The sequence below is a fragment of the Setaria viridis genome, chromosome 1, assembly GCF_005286985.2.
Source record: "Setaria viridis chromosome 1, Setaria_viridis_v4.0, whole genome shotgun sequence".
In the NCBI taxonomy this organism is placed as follows: domain Eukaryota; kingdom Viridiplantae; phylum Streptophyta; class Magnoliopsida; order Poales; family Poaceae; genus Setaria; species Setaria viridis.
The window spans coordinates 25027432-25038240 of record NC_048263.2 but is presented as its reverse complement, the minus strand read 5'-3'; the positions used below and the strand labels follow the sequence as shown (position 1 = coordinate 25038240).

The following is a 10809-nucleotide window of genomic DNA, read 5'->3' as shown; positions in this document are numbered from 1 at the left end:
TAGGCTCTAACCTTGCGCTGTTGTATGACCTAGTCTCGGTACGGTTTGCTTTTACTCGGGGAGCTAGGTGGCAATGCATTTGTTAAGATGCAAGCTTGGAGGCTAAACAGAGCAATCGACCAAATTCAGGTGGCAGCTGAGCAATTTTCTCTCTCTGTTTACCACCATGGATCCGAAACGTAAGTCAGAAAATTAGATTCCGATGAAATAGGTATGGATTGTTTGTCTTTCCCGTCAGGCTATTTTCTCGGAGCAAGATAATATACGTGCATATAGCTCAACGATGATAACCGTATTTCGTTGCCGAAGTTAAAATATTAACAATACTATGAATAAAAAAATACCACCGAACGGGCGCACTTGCGTACAAGATTCAGGAGCAGATTCTACATCTGTACATCCGCAGGGCACGAGAACTACACGCCGCGCGCCGGATCCGCGTACCATGTAAAAACGCGGAGGCGGGAGGGCAGCACCACCAAGAAACAGTCAATCATCAAACTACGAAACCCGCGTACAAGCAGCGACCATCTCACACCGGCGGCGCCGCCGCATACCCGCATTCCACGCCGTACACCGCCGGCGGATAGCAGCTCACCGGAGCAAGGTCCACCGTCGGGTACATACCGCTGGCCGGCACCGCCTCCCCAGCCGGCGGGTACAAGCTGCAGGACCACGCCGTCCCTGCCGACGGCGGGTACACCGCAACCGGCTCCACTGGAGGAGGGTAGTACCGCGAGTTGGTGACCGCAGCTTCTGCCGTCACCGGCGGTGGGTAGATTGGGATTATTTGCTCCGCCGGTGGCCACTCGATCGCCGGGTATAGCCGCGGCGCCGCGGTGGTAGGCGGCAGTGGGTGCGCGAGGGGACTGGTGGACGACGACGACTCCGTGGGGCAGGGTGAGGGCGGCGTGGCGACGGGCTCGCTGTCGCTGCTGTGGCCGTCGTCGTCGTCGCCGCCGTTCCTGCTGTCATGGAAGGCGTAGGAGAAGGAGATGACGCCGTTGGGCTGCCTGCCGTCGGGTCCCGCAAGCTGGTACGACACGCGGCGCGTGCACCCGTCGGCGACGAGGCCCGGGACCGGCACCGCGGCGGACGCGGTGAGCTTGTCCCCGAGGACGGCCACCTCCGCCTTGATCTCGAACCGCAGCAGCAGGACGTCGTCGTCTCCGTCGCCCTTCTTGCTGTTCTTGCCCGCCGCCAGCTCCGCCTCGTCAGCCGGTGGCGAAGAGGCGTCGGGGAGGTAGAGCCGCAGGGGCGCGTCCCACTCGGGGTTCACGCCGCCGGCGCGGTCCGTGGGCGTCTTGACGCGGTGTGGCCGGCGGTGGCCGTGGACGCCCCTGGCGGACGACGGGGCGACGAAGACGGACACGTAGAGGCAGGGCGTGTGGAACGGGAGCGACGACCTGACGCCGCGGCACGACACCCAGGTGATGTCGATCGCCGCCGGCTTCGGCCGCCGGCGCGGACTGCGCTCCATTAATTATCAACAGCGATCTGCGAACTGGGCACCCGCAAGCAAAAGCGAAGCGAGGACTGAGAAGAAGCTGTGTGCACTATTTCGTGACGGCAGACGGAAGAGGAGAGAGGAAATGAGAAGAACTGAAGAAGATGTTGTGCACTGGTGTGGCGTGTGACGAGATCGAGACGAAGAGGGGACGTGGCCAGCTGGGGAGGTTAAGAAGGTGCGGCGGGCACGATGACGCGGTGGCAGGGGACGACTGCAAGCAAGAAGTCTTCGAGGAAGGAAGGACGAGTACATCAGCGCATTTGCTCCAGACGGGGACGCTGCTGGGCAGCTACTAGTAAGAACGAGCGGGACGGGTCAGCAGCCCAACGAAGCAGCTCCACAACTTGGCTCGTCGATCGCCACGGCGCCGAGGAGGAGGGTGCGCGGCAACTTCTCGGTTTCCCTCCTGTCAGACAGCTACGCGTTCCCGTTACCGGCCTCGAGGACCACTGATTTATTGCCTGCACAAAAAATCTGGTAGTCGATAGGGTAGGGAGGGCAGCAAGGAAGAACTTGATCCCAGATAGTACAACATACAAGGGAGTTAGTTCCCCGGAACTTCCAACTTTGACCCTATGCAAAAAGAAGATTCTCCATCACATCAAATTTGCGGTACATGCATGGAGTACTAAATGTAGACGAAATCAAAAACTTTGTGAGTAGGGTACTTTGCGAGTCGAATCTTTTGAGCCTAATTAGTCAATATTTGGACAATAATTCATAAATACAAACGAAACGCTACAATGTGTTACAGTGCTACATCAGTGATTTTGGACACCCAAAAACAGGCAACTAAACAAGGCAGTAGCTCTGGACTTCGGCTATCTGGAACCCCGGAGGTCCTCCATTTTGCGAATTCCTATTTTGTTTCATAAAACAGTAGCAGTAGGGTACAAGTCTTGCTAGAATCATACGATCCTTTGGAGTGGAAACATAATCTTTGGGGAAAGAACCTACTCTTTCAGAGCCATCTCTGAACGGCCTCTGTCCTACCACTACCAGAAAGAATGCTGTTGGCGCTGCGCGGGCCGTAACCAACTTCCAATCACAGTTCACCACAAAAAGAAAGCCAGCTCTTCTGCCAGGCAATTTCTCCCGACTCGTCAGAAAAGCACGTTTTGACCTTGTCATCGTGGAAGATTTTCCACATGACCTTGCCACAACCTGTAAAACTTGACCTGGTCCATTTCGCGTGGGATCTGACAGCGAAAGATCTCTACATCAATTTTATGGGTAGTGCAGAAACTATTATCAAACTGATCACAAGCACACTGTAATAGCTGGGCAAACGGGAGACGGATCGAATCACTTGAGTTTTTAACCTAAAACGGCGTGTTTACACATGTATGTAGCACAGGCAGCTGTTTCCAAGAATTACAACCTGGGTATGGACAGTGTTTCAAGGGGGTAAAAGACGTTGAACTATACACTGGTGTTACAGCTAACTATGGCGGAGAACAAATAATTGCCCTCGGAAGCAACAAAAAACTTTACTGGCATCCGCTAGGCAACATCAAAAGTAAAGACCTTTGCTGTGTATCTATAGATCACCATCGGCTATAGATTACTCCAATCTGTGGTTCGTAAGGGGACATACTTCGACCGGTCATTGCCTCTGAAGCCAGTTGTTCTTGACGAGACCATAGGCATTGCAAGCACCGACGAAGCGCTTATGGACTCCTCCCCAAGGCCAAGGGACATAGAGCATGCCGACTGCAAATAAGATCAGATGAGGAAGGCAGACCAGTAACAGATCTACAGTAGAATCAGCTGTTGGAAGAAAGACAATCACCTTTGCCTTCAACAATACACGTTTTGCTTTTACTTTTACAGAAGATACAAAGGAGTTGCTATCATCTGCTTCTGTCTCCTCCATCTGCATCTTTCCGTTTCTGCAATGTCCAGGTTATATTATATGTTAAACCATAAATTCAAGTATTTTACTGAACACAAAATGCAATGGAGCCAAACTGGAAACTTTCTACAGGTTCAAGGAAAAGAACCTGTCCATATCAATTACTGAGTCCTCAGTGGCGCTCGAACCATCTTTGGTGTCAGCTGCTGAAAATTGACCAGGAGTCAAAGTCTTGTATGTTTGTGTGAAAGCACATGAAAATCAACTTTTTAGTTTTTACAAACCTTTACTGTCATCAGGTGCTAGCAAGGAAATCCCTAAGAAGACGAATGTCATGCCCAATACAAACATAATTATCCTGAGTGTATCAAATACCTGACAGAGGAAAAACAGAACCTTCAGTTTCTAATTGAGCAACACAAGATTCACATTGATATCACGAACAGGAACTCACTTGATATTCTTGAAAGTAAACAAATCCTGTACAAATAGAGAAGAAGGTCCATGCAATTTGAAACATTGGAACAATCAGTATTGCATCAAATAATGACAGCCCTTCATTCAATCTTGCCATCTGTCCCATAGGGGAGTTGAATTAGAAATCAGTGCATAAAGAAATAGCATGTACAATAGGCTCAGCCCTCAGGAACAATGCATTAAGGTTAGTCATACCCAAAATCCAGCAGTACACAGAAAAAGCAGAACAATTGAGTATGTGAACAAACTATGGAACTCGTATCTGCTGCTCATAGTAAGCCTCAGCATGTTAGACCTGGACAGGAATTGGGAAGGAGGGGAAAACAACACATGGTAGTCAGCATCAAATAAACCTGAAAGAATCAGTAACACTAGATGCATGGATCTTGACGAAATACAATATAACTTACAATGATTTTGCAAATAAGACTGAGCAAGATCCAATAGCACCCGATACAACAGCATAAGAAAATGGCAACATTGTTCGCCAATATGTACCAGCATCTTTTGAGCTATTTGAAATAATAGTTTCTCCACTCCTGCAACAAAGTTTTAAAACTGGTAAGGGAGAGCATGACCCTGTTAGTGAAGAGACTGGAATGGATTATATGAGCAAGGTCTCACCTATAGAGATAATGGTTGAATGCAACCACAAATACCAATGACATGCAATAAAGAACAAACACCAAATTGCTGTATTTTGCGATCAGCTGCTCCGGCGTGTAAACTGTCAACATAATTTTAGTATCAGCAAATCTACTTAGGAACCATGAAAAAACCGAAGTTAAGACTAGATGCTACAATTACATGATGATGATGTTTAAGAACAAAAACAAGAATAAGTAATGTAGGTTTAAATTTATCATAAGGACTATATATAGTACTCTAATAGAAATCGTGGATGGAACCATACCAGGTGATTGATGGTTGCCAAAGGAAACTAAGAAGATGTTGCCAAAGACGATAAATGTTGTGGCTACCATAACTCTGGAACATGAGCAAAACCTTTATTAATCTCATGATTCCATGACTCCATGTATTGATTGTAATTTTCATTCCAGTTACCAGAAAGCAAGAAACATACATACTTCACCGAAATAGTCTTGTTCAATACAAAGTAGGCAAATGCAATGTTGGACACAAACTGGATTGATCCAAGAGCTGCAAGAAGTGACTGAAGTATAACAAAATAAATCATCAATTCCCACACTACAACTCTAGACTGAAAATGTAAAAGAAAACATTATTGATGCATTATTAGTTCTAAGTAAGAAGCAAGCTGAGGTGGAAACTATGAGTAAGCATCTCTTATTTTTTTTTTGTCAAGAACTAATGGGAAAACGCTAGTCCTAGCCAATCCACAATGTCATGACATGTTTACACAAAATCATTCATGACTTTTCTGTATAAAACATAATTATTTCTGCATGTTAAACTAAATTTGCTTTTGAGGAGATCATAACGAACCTGTGCAGCATATGCAAAGGACATGAAGTTGAGGCAGTTCCCAGCAGCAAAAAAGAGTATACCTGAATGCAGATGTAGCATTGAAGTTAGTTTAATTAATTTACCAAGGACTCTAAACTTAGTAACTAAGTTCTATAAGACACAGGATTACCTATTCTCCAAGTCTGGAAATGCATGACTGATTTTGGAACAAATTTTTCATTGCCCTCACTGTTGTTAATTGCGGAAAGCTTTTCTCTCTGCCAAACAAAACAAAAAGAATCTTTTATTGTTCCACCAGGTAAAACAGAACATTTGTTCCGCCACGTAAAACAACATCATATCCACATAGGGGAACTGATCCTAGTTCAGTTGGTGGGACGTGTGGGTGAACACCCTCACCACCCAAGTTCAAGCTCTCTTCAACATGAGCTTGAGTGCATATTCCTTCTTACCTAGTTTTTCATAGGTTGGTCATTCTTTTTTAATCTTCACATATATATCACCACAACCACATTTATTTCAAAGGATGTTCAGTATTGATGTACTCCCTCCGTCCCAAATTGTAGGTCGTTTTAGCATTTTTAGGTGCATAATTTTTGCTATGCACCTAGATATAGTTTATGTCTAGATGCATAATAATGTCTATGAACCTAGAAAAGCTAAAATGACCTACAATTTGAAACGGAGGGAGTAGAAAATATGCTTAAATAACACAGCAAAGGTTAGCTGTTACCAAAATTGGCCTGGGAGATCAAGCTATATTTGATGTGATGCCCTATAGTTTGTCAAAATTTATAGCTTACAACATGTTCAGGTGCATTAGAACTAGCTAATCAGGATCCTAATTAGTACTCCCTCCATTCCTGTTTATAAGGCGTGATATGACATGGCACGGTCTCCTAAATTAGACTTTGACCATTCATTTATCTTATATTATATTATTTATGGTTATAAATTTATAATCATTGGAGAGTACATTTGATTACAAATCCAACCATGTCAAGTTTATATTGAAAAACAAAAAATTGTTGAGTAAATTATTGGTCAAAGATGGTAAAGTTTGAATCTTGATATGCGTGTGCGCCTTATAAACAGGAACGGAGGGAGTAAATACAACATTTTCTCATGAAAGCTGTAGAGGAATCAGCTAAAGGTCAACTGGTAACCAGAAAACATATTACTAGGGTTCAGTTTTTTTCTTTTGGCAAAAAAGAAGGATTTAGACTAAGTGTTTCCACCCTCCTTTGTCCCCGTGGCTTGAACTAGGGCAGCAGCATGTTTCCCCTGACCATCGCACTGAAGCATATATACAGTACATTATAAGAAAGAACTAAGAGCATAATTCAAAGACAAGTAATATCCACCTGATCATGGCCCAATTTCAGAAGGTTGGTACCAAAGTTTATGGCAACACTCCCCACGATGTTTATCAACGCCCCTATAACCCAGTCACCCATGAGTCAAGCGTACAGGTATCTGCTACAAATATATGGGATGCTCCTTCAACAAGCCCCTTCTACAACAGCACATTGCTCTTGCTTTTGGCAGAAGACTTCAAACCATTGAGATCTTTCTTTCTCTCTCCTTTTTTCTTTCCTTTTTTCCGTGGGTGTGTTCACCCCAGTAGTGTGTCACAAACCTCCAAGAACCAGTGTGGAGCTCAGCCTGCAAATATGGCGTAAATGCCGTATCAGACACACACAATCGGGATGAGTGCCATCAAGGATAGCATCATTTCAGGAGACATTCAAAGAGAGAGGGTATCATTTGACAAGGCATTCAAAGAGGGCCTATCAACTCGCTGCCAAAGTGGAGGATGGACATTCCTGGGGAGGACAGCTAGTTTTGTGCTTAACAATGGCATGCTACACTAAGCCCTTCGCCTTTTCAACAAACCAATCTTTTATTGTCCTTGCCAGATAGAAACAACCTCACATTCCAGCAACCTGTCGTGAGTTCATCACCAAACGGGGGCCTACCCACGATCCTAAGCAAGCACAGCGCAAACCTGACAATCTAAGCAACTAAATTGGGAAGGCAGCAGGCAGCAGCACCAGGCACGGAATCAGAAACCAGGCAGATCTAATCAAAAACGGAGAAATGGAGCGAATCCTTTTGCAGAAGTAAAGGAATGGGCACCATGGCATTTCCGTCTCAGATCTAACTAGTCCGAGCGGCAACACAAGCTAGAAGAAGCAATACCCACGAAACAGATAGAATTGTTTGAGCAGTAAACGCGTGCAGCGAAGCAACATTAACGATAACAATAACAATTGGGGGGAACGGGCGAGCAACCTAACGGTTTTGAACCTCGGAACGATTGGGAAATGGGTTTCGACAGCTCCCAGATTGGTGCGCGCATTTCAATTTTGATTTTGGGGACCGGAACGCTCGGGTGGATTCCACGAACTCACCAGCAAATCGTGCCGCGTGCTTGCTCCTCGGAGCGGGCGGCAGGGGGGCCCTCCGCTCCACTGCTGCCCGCGCGCTGCAGGGCCAGCGCACAACGGCACCCCGCCGGCCGGATCCGCTGACGGCGAGGTCCGCCGAGGACGCGAGAGGAGGAGGGCGGGTGCGGCGAGGCGAGACGAGGGTCTGCGGAGGCGGCGGAAGGCAGCGGCTGAGAGCAGGGGATGCTCGGGTGGCCGCGGCGGCGAGGAGGCGAGGCGAGCAACGAAGGAAGCTGCGATGCGGTGGTGGTGGTGGTGGACGAGGAGGCCCGAGGGAGGGGAGGAAGGCAGGGGTGAGGGGGGGAGAAAGGTAAGAGGTGGTGGGCACGTCAAGATTCGCGCGCGCCGTCGGATGCCAAATCGTGCGGGCCACTGAAGGGTGGGGCCGGGAGAGGGACAGGCGGGCGGACAGCCGGGGCAAAACCTGCTTTTCCGGCCAATTCCTTTTTCTTTCGTCATCATCATCAAGAGAAAAATATTTTTTTCTTTTTCTTTCTTTCTCGTGTTGCGTGCTTCTTCTGATGGAGTACAGGAATAGCAGTGGTAATCGTTTCTGCGAGTTGAAACAAAGGTCTCAGCCATCGGTTGGGGGTTGGACTTTCGCTCCGTCACCTTTGGAGCATCTTTTGCTTCGTTTGCAATTTTTTGGTGCTAGCTTTGAGGGACAATTAAGCTAAGCTACCAACCTTGAGGGACGGAGGTTCAGATTTCTATGTTGTAGCGGTAATTTTCAACTGTCGTTTCAGTTGCTTTTTGTCTTTTCCCTTTTCCACCACATCTTTGTTTTGGATTTCCCTCCTATACGGTTTTTCAGCATATTATGGCAACATCGTAATTATAGGTAACGTTTTTTTGAACGAACGGCTACAAACATGCCTATTTCGTTGGTATAGCGGAAAAGAGTACAAACCAACTAACTGGTGAAAAATAAAATTATTAGATCTAATTTGTAATAGCAAGGATATCGGTCCTTCACCCCCTTTTCATCCATACATCTGCCTTAGCTTGTATTTTCACGAAAGGGAAATGGTAGACGCTTTGACTTTTTAGAATACTCATGAGTTCCTTTCTTTCCAAATTTCCTAGATGACTAACATGTTAGGCTTCGAATCGTCTTCCATGGTGGTGTGGTTGGAGTCTTCGTTTGGGATATGATGGTATTACCGCAGACAAGAAGGGACTCAATTTTTTTAATAACAAAGGGATCATCATTTAAGAACATAACCATTTTCAAATCTAGCATGTAAAAAATTCTTACGAAGACTTGATGATAAACCAAATTATTTTGAATGGTTTCTTTTAGAAACATGGTTAAACAAATACGCTCACGCACGCATGCTATGATGTGGTTGCGGATGACACTAACACGCATAAACATCCATTTACTATGCCAGTAAATCTTGAGGTTGATAAAATCATCACATGCACATTGTACATCTACTAAATGAACAATAATTAGCTATATAAAGTGTGGATGATCCGTCAGTAAAGATACAGGTATAGTATATCTAGGTAGAAATAGAACTAATTTTGAATAAGCACGATCTGTGAGCTCCCATTTCTCCTGTAGCTGCACGCGGGTCGTCAGTGCCCGTCTCCGAAGTACGGACGCGTTGTCGGGCATCTTTCACCTTTGATTATCAAGCCGTTCTTCCCCTTTCCCTTTGGTTTTGTGTGCCTTCGCTAGTTCTCCTACTACTCGACCGATCTCCTCCACTTTTTTAAGCATGGAGGCATGGAGCATGTGAGCGAGGAGAGGGAGCTTCCATTTCCAGCATCCACGCACCAGTCGCTGCTTCGGCCCCGGCTGCCGGTGGCGACGGCGATGTGAGTAAGGTCTGGTTTGGTTCACTTGCTTAAATTTAAGCACCCGTCACATCAAATGTTTAGATACTAATTAGGAGTATTAAACGTAGACTATTTACAAAACCGATTACATAAGTGGAGGCTAAACGGCGAGACGAATCTATTAAGCCTAATTAGTCCATGATTTGATAATGTGTTGCTACAGTAAACATTTGCTAATGATGGATTAATTAGGCTTAATAGATTTATCTCGCCGTTTAGCCTCCACTTATGTAATGATTTTTGTAAATAGTCTACGTCTAATACTTCTAATTAGTATCTAAACATTGATGTGACACTTGCTTAAAAATAAGCAAGGGAACCAAACGGGTCCTAACGTTGACCCAGCGCGCGGGCTCCGAGGAGGATCCTTCACCAAATCGCCACGGCTCGGGAGTCGCTGGTCATGGTCAAACAAGGCTTGGTTACTGGTTTTACCACTGCGTACCCGAAGGTCAAACAAGGCCAGATTCTTGCCACGTCGTTTTTTTGTCGGGCCCACTGGTCATTTTGCATGTGGAATTTGGCCTGCACAGCCTGCATAATGCCACGTTCGTTTGGCTGCCGGAAATGGAGGATTTACTACTGGGTTAGGCCCTGGGGCATGTACATCCCCACTGCGCGCTGTCGAGGTGCTAGCTGTTGCACCGACGGTTGTTACCGAGTTTTGGCATGCAAAAGCAAAGCCTTTTTTGTTCTTATATCGTCGGTTAGGCCGTCCGCGTTCGCTAACCACCAGTGGAGTGTGGAGTTCGAACTGATCTCGCTAGCTAGCTCCACCAAACATGTGCACTTTCTTTCTCCTCCTGTGTGATGAAGTGTGCCAAACAAATACGGTGACATGTGGGTGTGGTTAGGCCATTGACCCTTTTGACGCGTCAATCAAACACACACAAACGTGCTTCCCAATCATTTTTGGTCCGTGGTTTGGTCGCAACGGGACGATGATGGCAGTCTGCTGTCACGAGCTCACGAATGCCTTGCACGGCCGCCGAGTGGCCGACGTGTACGGAATCCAGCTGCGGATGGGCTTCGGCTTGCCCGTGTGAAGCCCAAGCCTAAAAGGCCCAGAGCATGCAAAAGGGCCCAAGTGAAAACCCCTCGGGCCTCGGCTAGTCTCGGGTGAGACGGACCCTCCACCGACAGCGCCGGCGGCCATGGCGGAGACGGCGGAGGCTGCTCAACCTCACGCCGGCGGTCGCCATCCTCCGGCGCCGTTGGAG

The 10809-nt window shown here is 46.8% G+C and overlaps 2 protein-coding genes across 3 annotated transcripts; both read right to left on the bottom strand.

The window, feature by feature from the left end:
* Positions 1–309: 309 nt before the first annotated feature.
* LOC117852484 (uncharacterized) lies at positions 310–1874 on the bottom strand. Its single transcript, XM_034734595.2, has one exon. It carries the CDS (start codon positions 1478–1480, stop codon positions 533–535), a length of 948 nt encoding a protein of 315 aa, XP_034590486.1. The 5' UTR covers positions 1481–1874; the 3' UTR covers positions 310–532.
* A 930-nt stretch (positions 1875–2804) lies between these two features.
* LOC117852470 (probable magnesium transporter NIPA8) lies at positions 2805–8025 on the bottom strand. Of its 2 annotated transcripts, none has more exons than XM_034734576.2 (14): positions 7706–8025; positions 6656–6956; positions 5461–5548; positions 5310–5371; positions 4931–5016; positions 4756–4829; positions 4467–4569; positions 4253–4381; positions 4038–4137; positions 3820–3939; positions 3650–3740; positions 3514–3571; positions 3303–3402; positions 2805–3223 (listed from the first exon to the last, which is right to left on the bottom strand). In XM_034734576.2, exons 2-14 carry the CDS (start codon positions 6746–6748, stop codon positions 3068–3070), a joined length of 1260 nt encoding a protein of 419 aa, XP_034590467.1. In that variant the 5' UTR covers positions 6749–6956; positions 7706–8025; the 3' UTR covers positions 2805–3067. The 2 variants fall into 2 exon arrangements, with proteins under 2 accessions (XP_034590467.1, XP_034590476.1); XM_034734585.2 differs by having other exon boundaries at positions 3514–3568.
* Positions 8026–10809: the final 2784 nt, after the last annotated feature.

What these genes read in the sequence shown, in the direction of transcription:
- LOC117852484 (XM_034734595.2), bottom strand. Translation starts at nt 1,480, where the DNA reads ATGGAGCGCAGTCCGCGCCGGCGGCCGAAGCCGGCGGCGATCGACATC.
- LOC117852470 (XM_034734576.2), bottom strand. Translation starts at nt 6,748, where the DNA reads ATGGGTGACTGGGTTATAGGGGCGTTGATAAACATCGTGGGGAGTGTT. An exon ending in TGGCAACCATCAATCACCTG is followed by an intron (nt 4,570 to 4,755) that starts GTATGGTTCCAT and finishes TTATGTTGACAG; the next exon opens with TTTACACGCCGGAGCAGCTG. An exon ending in GTCTTATTTGCAAAATCATT is followed by an intron (nt 4,138 to 4,252) that starts GTAAGTTATATT and finishes ATTCCTGTCCAG; the next exon opens with GTCTAACATGCTGAGGCTTA.